The sequence below is a fragment of the Pelobates fuscus genome, chromosome 2 (assembly GCF_036172605.1).
Source record: "Pelobates fuscus isolate aPelFus1 chromosome 2, aPelFus1.pri, whole genome shotgun sequence".
Taxonomy (NCBI): domain Eukaryota; kingdom Metazoa; phylum Chordata; class Amphibia; order Anura; family Pelobatidae; genus Pelobates; species Pelobates fuscus.
This window is the reverse complement of record NC_086318.1, coordinates 289669724-289691868: the sequence shown is the minus strand read 5'-3', so window position 1 is coordinate 289691868 and position 22145 is coordinate 289669724. Positions and strand designations below refer to the sequence as shown.

General features: G+C 36.5%; 1 protein-coding gene across 1 annotated transcript in view; it reads right to left on the bottom strand.

Moving 5' to 3' along the window:
• Positions 1-330: 330 nt before the first annotated feature.
• The window catches only part of CNKSR3 (CNKSR family member 3), a 92449-nt gene continuing 70634 nt past the window's right edge, over positions 331-22145 (bottom strand). The window contains exons 6-13 of the mRNA XM_063443429.1: positions 18884-19003; positions 18338-18397; positions 13922-13990; positions 10393-10539; positions 9747-9871; positions 7661-7869; positions 4563-4652; positions 331-2839 (exon numbers count right to left, since the gene is read on the bottom strand). Coding sequence (XP_063299499.1) covers positions 2544-2839; positions 4563-4652; positions 7661-7869; positions 9747-9871; positions 10393-10539; positions 13922-13990; positions 18338-18397; positions 18884-19003 — 1116 coding nt within the window. The 3' untranslated portion in view covers positions 331-2543. The remainder of the gene's footprint in view (positions 2840-4562; positions 4653-7660; positions 7870-9746; positions 9872-10392; positions 10540-13921; positions 13991-18337; positions 18398-18883; positions 19004-22145) is intronic.

Here is a 22145-nt window from a genome sequence, read left to right as displayed (position 1 = left end):
AATTAATATTATATAGAGGTTTTCTGTTATTTCCGTTTGCATGCGTGATCAGATATATATGTACGTAATATGCTCTCGGCACAATAGAAATATGAATTATACTATGAATTGTTAAAACATATACCATAAACATCTTTTGAAATATCTTTACAATTGCAGAACTTTTAAGAGATTCAAATTACATAGAAATGAAGAAATATTTTCCTATTGCTAAAATGTAACAACGGAAATACTTTTAAAGTATAAACTATTAAACTATTTAAACTATTAAAGGAAAACTATTGTTATTATTATTATTATTATTTGTAGCATATTATGCTTTACTTATTCAAATAACCAGTGTAGTGCAGGCCAGGTACTTCAAAAAACAAAATGCTGCTAAGACAAACATTTTATAATAAAATTTGCTTTCTCCAACCCATTGCTTTGGCCAAAACACATCTCCAATGAACTCTAAAAAGAGCCCGTATAAGACCTTTACTTTTATTCCAGTTAGGTGCTTATTTAGATAAACTTATAAACTTCACCATGTTGTATACTTTGAAGTTACCTTATAGGAACAATATCATGGCATGTTTTTCTATTTGAAGAATAGATTAATATAAAGTGAAATAGGTTTTATAATAATAGCATAATATAGAAACTTAAGTGCAGTTTGCTTGTCAAACTGCTCATGTTTAGAGTTCTTAATATATCTTACCATAACAACCAATTCTACTTCTCTCACTATTCGGCATTGCCATTAAAGGATCATTTCAAGCACTGTAACCACTACAGACTACAGTGCTACAGTGTTCACCTTCCCCCCAATGAAAATAGTCAAATAGTTGGTAACAGTCTGACTTCTTACATGGCTCCCTGGCTCCAGTTGCTCTTTGTCAGTCAATGAACTAAGCTCCAGACCACTGCTACAGTGGTTATGGTGCTTGGAGTATTCCTTTAAAATTGGAAAGGCTGACTCAGGACACCAAAGTTTCAGAGGCTTGCCGAGTATGATCCCACTATTATTTAAGCTTTATAAATATAAAGGAAGTAGATATAGGTCTATCACAAGCAAACTAAAATGGTAACAATGAAATAAACAATGTAATCCAAAAGTCAATTTTTTTTTACGTAAATACACTATTTAAATGTTTAGCATTTTACTTATGATAGTGTCCCTTAGCTATTCTTAGCTAAAAACCCACTTAAGTACTTTGGGAGTATCATGATTGTGTTCTAGTAAAACAGAAGTGGTCTACAGTGGATCATTGAAAAGACAGCTGCACACAAAGCACGTATTGTCCATTCAACAAGAGCAAGAGATCCTCCATTGCTTCAAAATAAGAAATCACAACCAAGCACTATATACGTTTATATAACGTTAAAGCAAACAACTTGTCCTAAACAGTACACCCCAGAAGTTGTGGAAGATGTGGAACATAAAAATATTGATGACAGCCTTGATTTCAATGTAGTCAATAAAAATAGGAGATGTAATATATCCATTCACAGAAATTAGATGGGGAAAATAAACAAATATTTAAATTACTACTGATCTGCTGATGTTTCGCCCTTGATTTAGTGGAAGACAGGGTAATAAAGAGGTATGTAGGGAAGAATGAAGAAAGAGACTTTGTTGGATAATAAAGGCAAAAAAAGGCTATAATGTCTTCAAGACATTATATTTACATCCTTGGTAGTGCAATATATGGCTTTCAAACTCCAACTTAAATTATTAATGACTATATAACACATCTGTTTTCTTGACTGAGTTAATAGTGCTCAGTGCTAAAGGCAACAATTTGTAGCCAAGCATAACAGTAACAACAAAATGGTACATTTACATATAAACAGCTGTTCTAGACATCTGGAACATGTTTCTACAATATACTGTAAGTTCAGATATCAAATGTGTATTTTCTTTTACTAAATACAAATGTATTATTTTTGCATTGTCTTTTTCACACCTTAAAATGCAGTTAGGTAATTGACAGATAGAAACTGAAATGTTTAATCATCAATGGTGTGGATGATAATTCAGAAAGCACACATATGCAGGTCCTAATCCTAAAAACTGAATAACGTTTACTACAATAAATTTAAATAGAAGACCCTTTGGTAAGAAGCCTGACAAAGTACTTGATAGTAGGTGAAAATAATTTATTTACTTTGTGCATAGATCAACGCAGCCAATGCACAATATTGTAACAGTTACATGCACAAGTCTCGGTTTAAAAAATTAGAATCTGTGTAAAAAAAAAAAATAATAATAATATAATGTGCATAGAAAGAAGAAAACAGTTTTATTGTCATTCGCTGGAATGCCAATTATTTGAAACTGCCCTTACTGCTTTAGAAAACAATTTCAGGCATATTGCTCAGCTGCCAACTGCTAGAACTCAGAAGTTAGTCAATCTTCAGTTTTAAGTGTTGATTTTGCGGATTTAAAAGGTACCCGGTTCATCTGTGTAGATTCATCTGCACATAATACTGCCATTTACGGAACAAAGGCACAGAGAGGTGACAGTCCATAGAACCAAAAAAAAATCAAAAAAAAAAAATCAGCGAGTCAGAAGTTTTAGCTTTGTGAACCAGCTAACCAGTGCTGATGGTTCTGTGGTGGAATTCTTTGAAGATGAAGGCGTAGTGTGCTTCTTAGCACCTTCTTCCTGATATGGCATTGTAGCACTGTTGTGAAGGTCCATATTCAAAAGGCCGCGGCTACCCCTTATATAGTCTGCGCCCCTCACTAGTTGTCTGTCAGTCGATCGGCTGAAATAATTGCGAGAATTAACACTCTCTTCAATGATTGGTGCTATTCGTTCATTGCTGAAATATCTGGACAGAGCCTCATCACCTTGAAGGGAAAGCAAAAAGTATACTGTGATTTTTATTTGTATTTTGCTCATCATCCAAATAGCTTAAAACAATACTGAAGTCGCCATAACCACTACAGCCAACTGTGCATTTCATGATTGAATTCCCAGCCATTTTCTCAAATGCCACTCAACCGTATTATATTATTTTGAAGAAGCATTGTTTTTCACATAGCTAATAGTACAAAACTAATAGGACAGATCCTACTCAGCAGATTGATTTGCTTAGTGCAAGCATGCAGTGTCTTTGATTGGCCCATTAATTGGACTGGGCGTTGCCATTTAAAAGTGATAAATGTAAATTGATTCCTACATTGCACAGGAAAGGAGAAGGAGTGTTGGGTCTCTGTGAAACCCTCTGCTCAATTTAGCTGATTTTCTGTAACACCGAACAATCAAAAGTGTAGTAGGAAAACTGGCTGTCAAGGGTCTTGGTAAAAAAAATACTAAACAACAAGTGGCTTATTTCTGAAGAAACATTTGCACCGAGACAGTGTTTTAGCTACTTGTTGCAAGCTTTCAGGGTAATAGAAACATTTAAGAATATCTATTTAATTGCTAGTCCATTATTTGTTGTATATTGACGTGTATAGGTCTATTTGAAAACAATACTTTCCAGGGTTAATAAAAAGTAAAAAATGTGACTTTATACTAGAGGACATTATTTTGTGCATGGTTTGCTTGTGATCCCCTATGGTCCAGGCAGGATATTGGGGAAGCAGAGAGTAAATGTGAGTAAGGTTTAGACTGCTTTTAAGAACATATTGCTCATATATGGCTATTTGGCCATGCAAATATTTCTTACCATGAAGTATATGGGTAAGACCAATTTCTTTGCAATTCCCTTATGCAGTGTACAAATGTGCACTATAAGTAGATTGCATGAATGATGCACACTTAATTTAGACATTCTATCACTGTCAGTGTCATGACGAAGAGGGACACACTATTTGACCAGTAGGAGGAGCAACGATGCTGAGGATAGTATTTATTAGGAGAATATACACAAAATTAAACCGTTATACTCAAGACACTTAATATTGAATACCAGTTAAAAACCAAACATCATAATGTGGGCTAAAATAGCCAAGCTGTGACTATTATATGCAAGATTAAATAAGACCCTCTCACAGGTGACTCATGCAATGGCCCTGTTTAACCTTGCACTGCAGAGACTCTCAGGAGGAAGCATTTCCCAAATAAGAGGATTCATCTCATAAGAGCAGGCATTAGGTTGCTAGGATAGGACAGCCCCATATTTGACCCTGCAACTTTCCAAAACACCATGAAACCTGTACATGGGAGCAGCGTTGTACTCATGGGACATCACAGCATATAAATATGTTTGTTTTATTGCAGTAAAAGCTAACCGTTAAAATACCATGCAGAATTTGGAAATCAAAATGTCCTAATTTCTCACACTTTTGTAGTTTTTATTTAATGTGTTTTCATATCTGAATATTTGATGAAAGCCCCATTTCTCCTGAACAGAGTGATTTTTAGTAAGTGTGGATGTACTTAATATGAAAGAGGTAAATTATGGTTGAACAGCCATGTAGCTCAAATTCTAGATTTAGTTTTTGTTTCAAAACTTGGACAAGTGCTTCTTTCCTTAAGGAGTTAATCAACAGACTATGGACTATCAAACAAAGTTTTACATTTTAACATCAACCCTTCCTTAATGACCTACAAGTATCTCGTTACCTTTCTTTCCTGCGACCCTGTGCCTTGAATAGGTTTCTGCAGACACCATCCAGCTTGCTTCTGCGGGCATTGATAAAGGCCGAGGCTTGCCTGTAGACAAATACAAAATATCAATGTTTAACCTTACCTTTCTTTTTTTTCATTGTTAATTTTTATTTCTTACATACACAGAAAAAACAACATAAGTTCTAAACAATAATAAAACACAATAACATAAAATTAAATAAAATAAAAATACATAAATAAAATAAATTCAATTTTGCTTTTCTTAGTTATTGCCTTAATTTTATTTATAATCCTTATATTCAACTTATACAAGTATGCAAAGTAAAAATAATTGACATTGACAATTAGTTCTTACTCACAAGCGGAAATTAACCTTACGTTTCTTAATGAAAAAATGTTTAGCTGACAAAAAAACAACAAATAAATACTTTTGTAAAACATGTACTAAAATGGAATGATACATTCCAGTAATCAAACTTATTTTACGGATTAAGCTAGTTTGTAATTAATGCATATAGTCTACAATTGCTTTGATTACATGCACACATTTTGTCTTTATTTGGCAAGAAAAGGGGTACTTAATAGGAAATTAACAAATAAATCTATAAATAAATTAAACTTGAGAACAACAAACCTTTCTAGGGAAGCCCACAGGTAAGATACTCCGGTATTGTAGAATTACAACTGCCATGATGCTTTGACAGCTTTTAAAATTGCAAAGCATCATGGAAGTTGTAGTTCTACCTTTTGGCCATCCTGGATATTAGTCCATAAAAGATGTGTTTATAATGCATTCAATTAAGTATTGATTTCAAATACTGGTTTAAATAGATTCATGATTACAAAATTATCAACTTGAACATTCAATAAATTTAGCATTATTGGTTCCAAGCTAGAAACTGATTTAAAACTTTGTGATCTTTCGATCTCATGGAAATTACATTTTGAATTTTTCACAAAGTAGTCAACATACTTCATGAAGATGGGAAAGTTAACAGGAGGAGAATATAACCGCTTTTGGCCAATCCAAATAGGCATTTTTAAAAATACAGGAGAAACTAGTTTATCAAGTTTGGTTAGTGCAAAGAAAGCAAAATTCCAAATTTCTTACATAGGAAAAGAACTAGTTGGTAATTCTAAATATCTAGTGTATGTTTTATCTTTTGTTTTATATATATATATATATATATATATATATATATATATATATATATATATATATAAATAACGTAATACTAAAATATGACAATGGAACTATTCAACATGCACTTATTCACATTTAAGAAATGCATTTCTTAAATATATTCAATTTACTAACGGATTCATTTTAAGTGAAACTAGATGGACTCTATATGCATTGTTTGATAGATTTGAGGAATTGTACTTCTAACCACTTATATGGGTAAGAGATTCTCATTGCCAATCCTCATGGGGTCAAATAGAGAATTTGAATAAAAATGCATTTGTCTAGTGTAAAATATTCTGTATGCTAGAAATCCATAGAAGTAGAAAGAAATTATTTTCCCTCCTAATGTTAAGCTCATACAATACTTTCCATACCAAATCCATTGCACACTGGACATTTCTTGTGCTTGCACGGTACAACCATACAAATGTAAGCCCCAAGTTACGGTACATAGCTATACATGTGTGGTTATACTCTCTAGGTCCCAAGCATTGACAGTACATGATTTTGCCATTGATTTCAGTGAGAGGTGAAGACTGACAATTAAGTCAGAGTAGTAAGATTTGAGCACATGGAAGACCTGCAAAACAGTCACCTTTTAAATATCCTTTTTAAATTTAGACAGGTAACCTAACTAATACAGGTGGCTCTGCCAGAATGCGTAATTCAACCCTATTTATGCAAGATTTGAAATATCCACTATAGGGGTTATTGAAGACAGGGCATAGAGACCCTCTTGTCTAGACAAGTCAAAATTAGTCAACACATCAAAAAAACAACACAAAAGTAGAAGGGAAGATCAGTTGTGTGTTTGATACTACTTTGATCTACCCATATCTTGATTTGTTTGAATAATCTGTACATGAATCAATTGTTACAGGTAAACCTTGTGCTTTGTTTTGTAAAATAACTTTGGAGAGGATATTACCATCTTGTGTTGATCTTTTATGAGAATTTGTAAGCAGTAAAAAAAAAAATATTATCTATCTTGTAACATTATTTTTTTCTTGGTGACATATTGTAATAGGAAAGTTTTGCTAGTCACTTTTTTAAGACATCTACATTCATTCTGCCACTCTACTTTAAATTGTTTATTCTAAAAAGAATCACATTCTGAACTTTGCTCATGATGATTGGTGGCTGTTAAGTTAGTATAATTTTCTTTCTAATTTCATGTATAATATTATAATTTTTTTGTTTGTTATTTTAACGAGTGCAACATATTTCAAATTCCATGCATGTTGGGTAACTTCTTTGCACGAAAACCTGACCCGATCCGTAATGCACAGTGAGGCTGACATGGTTTAACCTGGAGTACTTAATGTGCTTTGGAGCCACTCCTGGGCTGTTATTTGAAGCTGCCGCCATTAATTCAGTCCCTCTCCCTATACTGATAACCTGGTAAAAGAGCTGGGGAGAAAAAGACTGCAATTTTCTGTTGACATTTGCTTTTTACCATTATCACTAGAGAAAGGGCTGACATAATAAAGCAGCGATATCACAATCTGCCCAGGGACATATATGTGCTGCCTTTTGAAAAATATTTTAGTAAAAATTATACACATTGGTAAAACATGTATTAGAAAAAATAATATTGGTCCTGAGGAAAGTCCCCAAGTGGGACTGAAACATCAACCTCATTTTACCTGTACCTGTTGCCACACAGCATTGTAGAGTTAATTTCTTAATGGATAAATAAAGGAATACATTTTTTTACAAGAAGACCGTGAGTGCAGCCAAATCTTTACATATTGTTTAGAAATAATAATGTCATATCGGGTTTCTGGAGACATTCACAAAACACTTAACCTTTATTGTGAGTATCCATAATTATTTAGACATTATATAATTATAATATCCTTTCTGTTCTTTCATTGCTTTAAGAAACTTGAGAAACCTAGCTTACCATACAATGGTGTTTTTTCTCTAAGTTTTGCAGGCTGTACTTTTACTTCCACTGGGTATGTGGTAAGTTGGTCCGAGTCAGCAATAGTAAATCGTCGCCTATGGCTCTCTTTATCAAGGTACGAGTTAGGCGACTCAGAACCCTTTGATCCAGGTAAAGGACGTGAGTCTCTGTATACGCCACTGTACCCGAACGTTGCCTTCTCATCTCTAAAAAGGAAAAGGAGTGAAAATATATTAGTCAAGTCAGTGTGCACCCTCTCTGTTATGAGATACTACTTCTTGACTTTACTGATGCTGCTACTTGAAAGCCTATGTTGGGCTTTCACATACATAAACCATATCCAAGCCAAAATAAACACTTGTTGCGAGTAAAACAAATTTAACTTAACAACGGCTCTACATCTGTTCAAGGTGGGGTCTCATCATTTATTTATGGAGAGGCAAAATTATATTTTAATCATGTGAATCAATACCACTTTTTAAACATAGGTTCTGAAAATGCCACTAGAATCTCCGGGCTAATTTTGTTTTAGTTTCTGCATCTATTTTATGTTTGGTTTCAGGATATAAGGATATTCATAACAGAGAACACAACAATATATAGTTATATCAGATTATCTAGCCAAGGTAACCATTTCTCATCAAATTTTCTCTATCATATTGAAAAGATATTCCCCTTTCCATATCGTATTGGTATTTAGTTAGCACTTGGGTCCAAGATGGAGTATTTCTCTGTAGCATAGATCTTGACATTTCTATTTTTATGGCCATCATAAATTGGATTATTAGATATCTATTTTGAGTTGAGAATCTTCTTAAATTAAAATGAAAAAGAGCAACCATTGAGTTATCTTCCAAATCTTCTCTCACTTAATCTGATATAACTCTCAATGCTTTATTTCATATAGGTCTTAAAAGCTTACACCTCCACCAGATATGTTTAGAGCTACCTTCAGCACAAGTACACCTCCAACAAAGTTTGGAATTATCAGGGTTAATTCTATTTAGAATTTTTGGTACCTTATGCCATTGATGAAGAATGTTGTAATGGAGCTCTATGATATTTAAACAATGCAACAATGTTTTAACTTCTTGAATTGATCTATACCACTGCTCTAACTCGATTGGGGACCCACTTTCTTGTTCCCAGTATTTCCAGGCTTTTGGTTTAGACTCTTTTTCTTCCTCTCTCAATATTTCATACCAACTAGATATCGATTTACGTTTAGTATTATTTTGAAATAGATCATTTAATTTTTTATTTATTCTAGTGTTGTCATAAAGCAGATGGTTATCCAAATCATTTTTGATTCTTAGGTATGAGAATAACTCTCTTGAATTAAGGTCAAAACTTAACTGAAGATATGAAAAAGACCTTATTTTATTCAATTCTAATAAATCTATCTTAGTTGAACCAAATTTGATCCAATTACCTAAATTGAGGTCATTAATATTATATTCTGTTGTCTTGATTGGACTATAGTTAGAAATTTTATTTAAAATGTGATTTCTTTTCCTGTATTTTACCCAAATTTCAAATATCTTTTATGTATGAAGTTTCTGTGTTGGAGATGAATTTTGCACTAGCCCTAACGTCAATCCATAACATATTAGAAAGATCTTTTGAATTACACAGAAAGGATTCAATTTTATACCAAGGCTCTTCTATTGTGGTTGAGCCCTGCCATTTCCACAGATGGTACAGCCTAGAGGCTTCGTAATATTTGATAAGATTTGGGACAGCCGGGCCACCCTTACTGGACTTTTTCATTACATGTAAGATCGAGATCCTTGACCTCTTATAATCCCATATGTAATTCAGAAATAATTTATGAATCTGCCTAAATTTAGTAATTGTTATAGATAAAGGGATCATTCTGAACAGGTATGACCAATGAGGTAGAATAAATGATTTGATGATAGTGAGTGGTGTTTTTTAATTAATTATTTTTTTAATTTTACTTTTTTTTTTTCTAAAGCAATAAAGGAACACATCTAACTATTAGCCAGAAGGAGCAGTTTTAATTAGTGCATTCAAAAAATATTCCAGAAAAATGGATTCATTGGAATTTCTTTTTACTTACCGAGGAGAGTAAGGGATACTTGGTGGTGGGGGGATATAAAGATCTAGGATTGCAGGCTTCTCTTTTTTCAATGAACTATCCAACGTGCTTTCTGGTGATTGTGTTGTAGTTTTTGCAGGACTTGTCTAAAATGACAATCAATATTCTTTATTAGTAAAGTATATTACATACTAGTAAACATGCATGTAGGCAGATATTGTTACAGATTACATGGCGTTTTTTGTCTCTTCAGATGGTTTCAGAACAAGAACAACTGTGTAATGTACAGTAGGTGTGACACTGTGTTAACAACTAAAAGTGTTGAAATATCCAGCTAAATTGGTATCTATAGAGCATCTTCTGGTAATTTGGTAGTAGAGGGTAGAAAATGACAGCAAAATGTAACGTATGTATGTTTCTGGTTGTAATGCCACATCCAGTAAAACAATTGCCTTTTTCAAATCAGGCAGCTATATTAATAAAACCTCTTGCTCTTTGAAAATAGTCTAATCTCATCACTCCAAACCCACTTGCACGCACCTCTACATTGCAGAATTGTATACAATACCTTGTCGGTTTTAAATTGTAATTCAAAAACAAAGATGGTTAAGTATACATTTCCAGAAAATAAAATAAAAATGATATCATTATTAACAGCATATCATACCTGAACAAGTGGAGGTCTCCATCGCAGGTTCTTCAAAGGTGCAGGTGTAAAATTAAAAGTTCCTGTAGGTCTCTTTTTCAGGACAAGTGTGACTTCGCCAGCATTTTCTCTGAGTCTAGCCACAAGATTCTTTAATTGCCACCCAACCTGCAAACATCACATACGAACTGAATGTTTGACTTTCGGCACACACAATTTGTTACCGAGCAGGTCAGCAGAACGAACGCTGATTTTCATAAACAAATATTGCAGGATTCAAACTATGCTGTATATACATTAGCACGTTATATCACAAGATGCCATCTGGTACAAAACACGTACTGCTTAATAATAGAATAGCATTTGTGTGGGATTAAGTTTGTTGATGAAATAAATAAATATTATTAAACTATAATAATCTGCATTCAAGAACAGATTGCTTATAACTCCATATCCATATGTTGTTTAGTTTTAGTGTTGTATTGACTTGCCTTGATTTTATATTAAAGTCCCATTATTGTGAATTGTAATAAAATTAGAATATAAGAAAACTTCTGATGAACATATTGATGAATAAATCTGAAATGTGAACAAACTGAAAGGAACACTACAGCATCATAACAATCTTTGCCACAAGGTTTTGCTGTGCAATAGGTCTATTTACATGTTTTTATGAATGAAACTACGCTTGGGAGTTCAATGATCCCACTGACAAAGAGATGTAGATGACTGGCAAAGGGATTCAGCAAACACAGGAACATGAAAGATGAGCATTAGAGATGTCCCGAATAGTTCGCCTGCGAATAGTTCCTGGCGAACATAGCTTGTTCGCATTCGCCACGGATGGCGAACATATGTGATGTTCGGTCCACCCCCTATTCGTCATCATTGAGTAAACTTTGACCCTGTACCTCACAGTCAGCAGACACATTCCAGCCAATCAGCAGCAGACCCTCCCTCCTAGACCCTCCCACCTCCTGGACAGCATCCATTTTAGATTCATTCGGAAGCTGCATTCTTTTTTTTTTTTTAGACAGAAGTGTGTTATATTTGAGCATGCTAGGCTGAACGTGCGTATATCATGGCTAGTTGCACTGAGGGTATGAGTATATAGCAGTACATTGTTGTGAAAGATGGCTGTCATGTTTAGGGTGTAGCTTGCACATTATCAACTGTGTATTTATATCAGCAGCTCCACCACTAGTTATAAATCAAGTGTGAGTCGCCCCATGAGATGAGACTAGTGAATAACATAATACATGAAGGGTTAAGGTAAAGGCATGTAAGGAACTACGACAATAAACTCTTTAGGAGGTGAAATAATGACATGTTTAAACGCTTGCTACTTTACGATTAGTTAATGTGCAGAGAGCAGTTCATGTGATCAAAGGCATGGTGTGGAGGATCGGCTATAGTGGGACATGCTTGGCAGGCTGCTGTTTACTGCTTGTGCTCATATCTGATCCCTTCTGGGCACTAGGTGCAGACCCTGGGAGTCCCTGGGAGTCCCTGATACCTGGAACAACAAAGGCAAGTCTCTGGCTGCTTGTTGGTGGAAGCTTGTTTTGTCGGTTGGTTGGATCTGTCCCGGTGGTGGTTCACGTCCAGTGCGGGATTGTGGTGGCTTAAGGTGGAGGTGAGTGCTTGACATGGGGCAGGCTCTGCATTTCTGTTTGTGCCTCCGGTCCCGTCTTCGACGCCTTTTGCGTTGGTGGATTTTAAAGGGGACTGCTTCGCTTAGCTGTGGTGGAGCTTGTTGGGGCTGTGGTGGAGCTTGTTGGGGCTTCCTGCTTGTTATTTGCTTCTAAAATTGATTAAAGAGCCTGCTTAGCTTAGACTCAATATCCTGCCATGCTTTGCTGGTACGGAGGACACGCGGCTGCCACCATATTGGGAGAGTCGCAGATGAGTATGTCAGCCAGGGCGGCTGTGCTTGTGCGTCCATTAGCTCCAGACAGCCTCTCAGGGGTGGACCGGGATAACCCCCACCGGTCCGAGGGGGGCTAATGGAGCTCCTGCTGGGAAGTAGCTGCTCCTGGGCATCCCAGGATCGGAAGATCAACCGCCTCTCCCGCCCGGTGAGCACCAGGCCACACTTGCCACGCGAAGGTAAGTAAGACTCTGTCGAGTTGCTGACCGCTATTAAGCATGTCGGGTCGGTCAGGTAGGAGCAACATTGCTGGGTCATCCCATTCTGGGGTGAAATTCGCTTGTTGATAGCTGCTTAAAGTGAGATATTGAGGGAGCTCACACGAAGTGCCTCTTTCCTCCATGATAGCTAGGCCCCGCCCCCCGGAAGCTGCATTCTTAGTGAGAGGAGGGACAGTGTAGCTGTTGCTGATTTAATAGGGAAATCGATAGCTAGGCTAGTGATTCAGTGTCCACTACAGTCCTGAAGGACTCATCTGATCTCTGCTGTAAGTACAGCACCCCAAAAAGCCCTTTTCAGGGCTAGAACATCAGTCTGCTTTTTTTTTTTTTTAATCTAATTGCAGTTGCCTGCCTGCCTGCCAGCGTGTGTGTCAGGCTCTGTGTGCCCACTTGCCCAGTGCCACCACTCATATCTGGTGTCACAATAGCTTGCATTTAAAAAAAAACAAAACTTTTTTGACTGTAATATAATAGCAGTCAGTTTCCTTCACACGTGTGCGTTTCAGGGCCTGTCAGGGCACAGTGTCACACCAGTGCAACTCATATCTGGTGTAACAGTAGTGTACATTAAAAAAAAACCTATACATTTTACTGTGAAATAATAACAGTCAGTTTCCTTCACACGTGTGCGTTTCAGGGCCTGCCAGGGCACAGTGTCACACCAGTGCAACTCATATCTGGTGTAACAGTAGTGTACATTTAAAAAAAAAATACAGGGGGCTTGTTGTCACCTTTCGGGGACCCTTGGTGTTGTACGTGACTGGGTGGAGGAAGAGACCTTCAATGACATCAGTGAGGACAAGGAACGGGACATGGCTAGCTTGGTATCCAACCTTGTGCAAATGGGGAGTTTGCGGTTGTGCAAATGGACTGTTTGCGGTTGTTTGCGGTGCGTTAAACGGGGAGTTTGGTCTGTCACTGTGAAGCGGGCGTAACCCTTACACTACCTGATCGATACAACATCATACCTGATGTTTTAAAGCACGTTATTCCAAACAATTTAGGAATGTAATTTTCCATGGGAGTTTTGCCATGGATCCCCCTACGGCATGCCACAGTCCAGGTGTTAGTCCCCTTGAAACAACTTTTCCATCACTATTGTGGCCAGAAAGAGTCGCTGTGGGTTTTAAAGTTTGCCTGCCTATTGAAGTCTATGGAGGTTCGCCCGGTTCGCGAACAATTGCGGAAATTCGCGTTCGCTGTTTGCGAACGGAAAATTTTATGTTCGCGACATCTCTAATGAGCATCTCTTTTGTGTTTTATTATTTTATATTATCTATATAACACATTAAATGGGTTTAGCCCCACCATAAGGTATCCTATTTTTTTTTATGTTTTCAAGGTTTACCTAGTTATTGAATAAAAGAAAATATTTTTGCCTTAATACAAACAATCTTACCACTGTCTGCTGATTAACTTGTATCACTTCATCACCAGCATGAATCTTCCGGGAGGAATCGGCTGGAGACTAAAACAGGAGAACAGTGCATAATGAAAACAATTGGGAGTTGTCCAGACCTGTCTTCTCTATTATTTCCTATACCTTCAAGCAGGTTCAGTATTGTGTCTAGAGACTAATCTTGATTAATATTAACTTGTTAAAATACAAATATAATATTTGCCAGTTGCAACGAAATGAAACATCGTGCAAAAAAATTTGTTCTATAAAAGTGATATCATGTTACTGCAAAAGTAAAATAAGATTGCATTTTTTTTAAAAACTTAAAAAAAAAATGTAAATGCTTTTATGCCTGTTTGACTTTAGTAGACTTTTTATACCAGCCCCAATAACTGATGCTTTTCATAAATACAAAACATTTTTTATTGTGTAAAACTTCCAAATTACATTAACAAAGGATCATCCAGTTTTTTCAGTTTTAGGATATTTACTGCACAGTGAATTGTAGTGAAATAAAAACTGCCTTTGATGAATTTCAGACACAGCAGCCTATTGCTATCAGGGTCTTAATTTAGAAAATGACAATTAAAATTTTACTACAAGTCACTGTTTAATAGAAGAAAAAAACATAACATTTGTGGATTTGAGTTATTGTCCAAATATGACCTATGTCAGATATCAAAAAAGAGGTATGTGCAGCACACTCTTGGCAATACATTTTCAACAGGACATCAACATATCTGAATACATTTACATTAATTAAATAGGCAGCAAATATTGTGCAAGCTATTCTCAATAGGGGACACAAAGAAAAGTAGAAACAACAAAAACATTCCTGCTGTCAAAATGACAAAGCCTATAGCTGAGGCCTTAACAAGAAAAGCAGAACAAAAAAGATTATTTGCATAGGCCTAGTAATCCGATCAAAAAGCATGTGCTCTGCTGACTGGGAATGACTTTCACTTTTTATTGCAGGCCTCATTTAACAGGAGTTTTGCCTAAACACACTCAATGCGCTTTGTCTCTAAAGGCATGGAGAAAATAAACTCTCCGTTCGCACACTGTGCCTTTAACTGCCCAGTTGTTAAACTGCAGACTTGGGCGCTGGGATGGGATGAATGGAAACTTGTTGGTTATAGGAATGTTCCATAGGAAAAAAATATTCATAAGAACGAGCAGGCTGGCTTGATAAAGAAGAGTAAGGAATATGAATGAGGCTCTTATTCATTCTACCAGTGTGTCTCAACCCTATCACTTGAAAGCAAGCATTATGTAAAGATTTGCAGTATATTTTTTGCTAAATTATTTAGCATGTTTATAGGATGATGAGAAAATGTGCTATACAAATTATATAAAACAGATGCAGCACAACTTTAATTTTCAAAATTCTGTATAAAATAATCCAGATTTGGGGGCCAGAAGCAACAACAATGGATTTTTGGCTAATAATGGCCCGGATATATCTTAATCAAATTAGGGATGGTCAACTGGATTTGTCAATAGTAATGCTGGCCTAGTGATTAAAGGCATGAGAGCAATTTTCAATATTAAAAAAACTAATGTAGATGGTCAATAGATGGTGATATAGAGTTTTTCTAATTAGTCTAAGTTACGAGAGAAACGTTACTAATATTTTCCTATAATGCATTGTGATTTTCTTTTTTTTAAGCATGACCAAGGTTTAAGTAATGGACCAAGGGAGAAATGACAGAAAACAGTGAATGAGACAATTGGAAGTGGGGGTGTTTATCAAACTGTAAGAAAGAACAAGAATGGCCCAGAGGTTGCAATTTTAAGGTGATGGGGAGAAGATAAATAAATTTTGATCTGGGTTTGCAAGCAGCGTGAGAACATTTAATATTTTAAAGGCAGGAGTGGGAGCAGTTATCAGGGTACAGTTGTGAAGGAAGGGAAACAATTAGGTAAATACCATCAATATGTAATTAAATGACTATTTAATACAACTGTAATAACTTTAATTATATGACTAATGTACTCTACATACTACATGAATACACACAGGTGCAGGCCTGTAAAGGAATTAGCGAAAAGTAGAGAGTAGTTATTACTTTAACACATGCTTATGTTTCATGCTAATGCGTGTTAGTAATATTGCACATGGCTGTGCATATTACTACAAATTCTACCAGTGTCCTAATATCACTGCCTCTGCAATGCTGTTCCTTATTTTATATGGATATTTCAGATCAGAACCCCGGATGCTGATTGGATTTTTTTTTTTGACAGCCAACTATAACTTTAAGAAGAGGAATATTTAGGTTAGTTCATAACAGCTTACGTTAGTTATTCAGTAAAAAATATCCCTGTCCCTATCCATTATGGATCCCCGTGAAGTAGCCAGAATGAGCCAAATTAACTTTTAATGGTTGTAAAGTTCATTTGTGAGTGTGTGTTTTAAAGTGATACACCTGTATAGTTGATTGATGGACTAATATGTGATCAGAAAATGGAATGAATTCCGATTCTCACACTGCTTTTAACTTGTGATTAGTTTTCATTATTGAAATTACTTAGCATTTTGATAGGAAACTATAAAAGGAGAATAGTGACTTATCGTATATACAATAAGCCATTGTAATTTTTTTAGCATGCGACCTGTGTGAGAAACTTTAGAACTTAGTAATGTGGTTTTAACAGGGTGTGGTTTTCGAGATACCATTAACAAAATGCTTACATTGTGTAAATAGTCATATGGAGCAATGTATCCTTAGAGTCATGTTTCCTTTGATTGTGAGAGAAGTTAAGTTAGATACAGTATCAATCCTTAAGTCTTTAAATTTTAAATAGTAAGATTAAGATTTTCCATAGTACGTCAATAAAATTATCATGCCACAACTGGCACAACTGTGTTCTAAAATGTTTTGGTACATAACACTGCTTGACAATATAATGTGACATCATTAAGGTAAAACTATTTTGTTTCCAACCCCTTTAAATGTATGTTTTTGCCTTAATTTTCAAACTGAAAACAAAAGCAATATATTATTAAAATCTATTTCCATGAGAAATGTTCTACTGTTGTCTTTATTTTTTAATAACGTCGAGGGTGATTAGTAATTTCACAATGAAAAATATATAGCAAAATCCACTAATAGCTAAAAAGCAATGTTGTTAAAACGATTTTATTTTCCAAAACCAACTACGACTAATGCAGTACATATATGATAATTTTTGTGTAGTTGACATTTGAATAACACATAATGCCAAGGCCAATGGCTCTTCTAAGCAACTTACATTCAAATATACCATTCTCACGAACAATGGTTAAGGTCAAACTGAGCTAAAACCACACAAGGTCACCCCTTGACTATGGTGTTGGAAAAGTTCCGTTAATGACTACTTTGTTCTGTAGTTTTATAAAATTTTGCATTTATGATAATCAATAAAGATTATGTTAAAGTAAAGAGAAAGAATCTAAGAAAAAATGGTTAATTACTAAAATGTGAATTGTTGGGAATTTATAATGAATTCAAACTGCATTCCAAATGTTAGGCCAAAAAAGCGAAACGGTACATATGTGAGAATGTTTCCTATGTGGCTGTTTGGAATCAAAATGTAGGATTTCCTTTGACTTCCTGAAAATGCACACTTTAGTGAATATCCCTAAAATGTTTCTCTTGCTCAAGCTAGGTTCTCTACTGCTGCTAAAATGTAATAGATTGTCATTTCACAGTACAATAGTGTGAGACTGCTAGTATGAATAATAGCGTTGTGTAAAATGCTATATTAGTTTAACCCCTTAAGGACACATGACATGTGTGACATGTCATGATACCCTTTTATTCCAGAAGTTTGGTCCTTAAGGGGTTAAAGAACTTTTATAACCTTCTTTTTCCAAATTATTCAACTTGACCCTTGCATGCAGATAGTCAATGAACAATGCCCACTCATCCAGCTGCCTCAAGTAAAAGTCTTTACACCGGGGTGCACAAAAGGTATATGCCCAGATGTTGTAGAACTACAACTCCTTCAGTGCTTTGCATGCTTTTAGAATGCCTTTATATTGACAAAGCATCGTGGAAGCTGTAGTTCTAAAACATCTGGGGACCTAGCTTTTGGGAATCCCTGCTTTACACCATCAGTTCTCGAAACATTACTGAAGGATGATCATTGGCTCTAGTATTGGAATCGTACATAGGTGCTCCAAGGATATCAACACACCCTTGGTCTAAATTTTGAACCTTGATTTTCACTACAATAATGGCATCACTCTCATGTTTACATTTAAAACGCATGATGTTCATCTAGTTTCACCAAATCTTTCTTACTCAAGTGTTCCATTTAGTAAAATTAATGAGCATTACACGTGCCTGAAAAGTATATTCATACTAACCCTAGAGACATAAAGACTAGTTAAAGCAAGAAGCAAAATAATGAACATGGTAGATTACTTACATTTTCTGTAGTGCCTGTTATAACATGAAGTCCATCATAAGTGGATTTGATATACATTCCCTAGGGTAAGGAAAAAAAAGGATTAAAATAATGTACACATATAGTTCTGTATGCTTGGAGCAAATTGTCAGTGATGACAAGAAAAAAATGGCTAAATCATGAAGATTCGCTAGAGGGAAGCATTCATTGTAATACAGCTGTTACATATCTAAAGGTCTATTTTAACCTTTTTGAGACTTTCCAATTCCAAGTAGCTGAGTGAACTTCGGACTACCTCTGCATAATGAATAGATGAGTCGATGGATAGACAGGCAGATATAGTATAACTATTTTATTCTCAGTAGCATATATAATAAGCAAATTAAATAAAATTAAATAAAGGAAGGAAGGGAAAAAGGAAAGGTTCCACGTTTCCATAGGTGGATGGATAGATAATAAATAGATATACAAACAGATATTTAGAGATATAGTATAACTTTATATATATGATAAAAAGGAAATATAAAGGAAGTGATAAAGGAAAGGTTAATGTGAAATGCGACTTACCAGACCTTCCCCGGGTTTAATATTGGTCAGGTGAACTTCTTCTAGACAGGCACTTTGACTTGTGAGGGGGTCTGTGGTAAATTTGATTGTCTTGTCACATATTCCATTTAGCACTTTGGACTGAAAAAAAAAAAGTAGTTATTAATAAATTCATATGAGGTTTTGTGTTTTTCATTTATATAGCGGTGTCTTCACGTTAAATCCCACAAGACAATGGGTTTTATATGTAATGAATTGAAAACCATATTGCAAAATTTGGAAATTTTGGTCACAAATGCTAATATGAAAAGATTCTCCAACTCAGCTAAAGTAACAACTTTGCTGTTTTAGTCAAATTTTGCAATTCACTACAAGTCCACATTTAAATGGACACTACAGAAACCCAGATCACATTATCTCAATGAAGTGGTCTGGAAGCACTGTCACTGTCCCTCTTAGTCCTACACTGTAAAACATTGCAGGTTTTGAGAAATTGCAATGTTTACATTGCAGTACTAAGACAGCCTCTAGTGGCTTTCAACCATACAGACACTAGAGGCACTTCCTGGAGTTTACCGGACTCTGGGTCCCTTAAATGGCGCTGGACGTCCAAAAGCTCGGCATAAGGACATCTAGCATCAGTTAAATCCCCATAGGAAAGCATTGAGGCAATTTTCTTTCCTATAGGAAGGTCCGAATGTGTTTGCGGTATTCGACGCATATATGCATTAGGTTCCCTTGTCCGATAAGTAAAGTTTTTTTTTTACCCTTTATCTGCCGGAGTGGGGGCTCAAGGAAGGTGGGAGCCAGAGGGCTCTATAGTGTTAGAATGAACTTTGTTTTGCCAACACTATAGAATCCCTTCATCAAAGCAAAAACAATGTGATTAGACAGCAGTGAACAAATACAATTAATTTCACCCACTTAACTTCATTCCAGCATTGCAGAGAGTAAATACACACTTTTCTAACAGGGTTATTCACTCAAGTGAGAATTCAAAATGAATTTAAGATTTTGAGCCTAAATAGCTGAACAAGAAAAATCAGTCAGTTTTGCTTCCAGTTAGGCTACTATGTCCCAAAATTTAAGGTTCTCACTAAATCCGCTTTGAATCATCATGTTAGTGTATAATCTTTTATAAACTGTTGGGTGTTTTACGGTATATAAATAAAATATGAGATCAATATCTTGATATGCTCTGAAAACAAGCAATTTGAAATACACAGCAGACAAAGTAGAATTTTATTAAAAAAAATGACACCTCCATGTAACTGAAACTGTCCAATATTTAAGGCCACATTAAAAATGTATATACTCTCCTGTTTTTTTTTTTTTTTATATTCTTTATTTTTGTTGTGCAGATGGTCATAACATGGCAACAGACGCCACAACAGCGTATTCCAAGTATTACACAGATTAGACAGTGGCATGGTATACTGCACATTTTTATATTAAGTAGATAATTAAACAGTTAATTAGTCCGTGGAAAGTTAAATGAGGGTAGCTGAAATAGACGCGGTTTTCACATATATCTAAGGTATAGAGCGAGGCAACAGATGTGGGTAGAGCCCGCTATTCATTCACGTGTGAGTATGGGCGGTGAGGCCCATATGAGACTGGTGTGACAGATATGTCGGTAAAAAACACAGATGATAGGCAGGTAAGTTATGAGACATTTAGATTGGTATAGCTATTGTGACAGGGTTATACACGTTACCCTACGTCTATGTTACGGAGCACGCTGTCACGTGGTGGTAATGCATTTCCATCATTATAATAACGTAATTTAAAATTAACTTAACTTATAACAACATTTTAAACGTCGGTGGCAATAAGGGGGTTTCTTTACAGTGAGTGCATGAGCCTGGTTAGTTATCTGGGCGTACCGGTCAAAATGTGTATGCTATGCGGTGTTGGGTGGACTCACTCTTCCGGGTCAGGTGCCCAGGTACTGGTTGCCTTGCCTCTGCATTAGTAACACAGTTGCGTGGTAAAGGCCTGTCGCCTAGAGATTGAGGGGTAAAGGTTAGAGGTTCGCCTTGAGGCGCGGGTGTAATACTCTAGGCGATAAAAGGAAAGTACCCTGGCTATTTGTGTGGAATTGCTACCAGCTACATGGACATATTGCTTTCTACCTAATCCCCCTCCTGACAGATTGTTGGGTTACACAGATGTCATATTAAGCCATAGGGCCAGGCAGAAATACGTCAAAGTTAAGCTAAAAGGCAAAATAATAATAAAATAATGTTCAAGCAATACGGTGGTTACGATGATAGAGTCATGTCCGGCATGTGGAACGACCCGTGAGGCTATCAGGTCTATGGGGCATGTTAGCAGTGTCCTCCATCCGATGGCTATGAAGGGGCTTATGTCATCGATCCACTGAAACTGGGTGCTCGGATCGGGGTTCCGCAGTGTGGTTTTAAGTACTGTTCTTCGTGTCATGGATATTAGGTGTGGGCCTCTGTGATTTTTTGCTTACGGGTTCTCTTGCAGGCGGTAGTCCACAAGAGGTAGGGTGGTGGGAAAGCATGGAAGTCCAGTTGCCTTACCCTCGGGTTTGTACCGTTTGGGTAGTCAGGTCGTGGGTCCAGCTCCAGCGGTCAGCGCTTGGTCCCTGGGTACGAAGTCACGGGTAGCCCTGGGGTCCCAGCCATGAGGATATGTCGGGCCCAACGAGTCCGTTGGTAGGCCCAGTGCCTGTAATTGGCGTGATGCTTCCGGCAGGTCCCGTATGGTGACGATGGTGTCGCCTCGTGGTATCAGCAGTGAGCGAGACTGGCTCCATCGATAGCTGATGGTTTTCTTGCGTAGGAGGGAGGTGAGCGGTTGGAGTGTCCTCCGCCATGCAAGGGTTCCTCCGGACAGGTCAGCGAAGAAGGTTAAAGACATGCCTTCAAAATCATAGGGAGTTTGTCCCCTGATGGCTGCCATTACTGCTGTCTTGTCTCTGAGGGTCTGGAACCGCATTATTATGTCCCTGGAGGCTGCTGTAGGTGCCTTGATTGGCTTTGGGAGACGGAATATGCTCTCCAGTGAAATTGTTTTTGCCTGCTTCTGCGGGAGTATGGCTGTCAGGAGGCGCCTCACGAAGTGTGGGAGTTCTTCTGGCGGCACCGTCTCCCCGACCCCTCTGAGTTTTATGTTCTGCTGTCTCCACTTATCTTCCAGGGTGTCAGATCTGCTCTCATGCTTCGTGTTCTGTTTCTGGAGCTCTGCCACCTGATGTGATAGCTCTTTAATTTGCTGTGTGTGGGTTTGAGTTGTGTGTTCTATCTCTCCC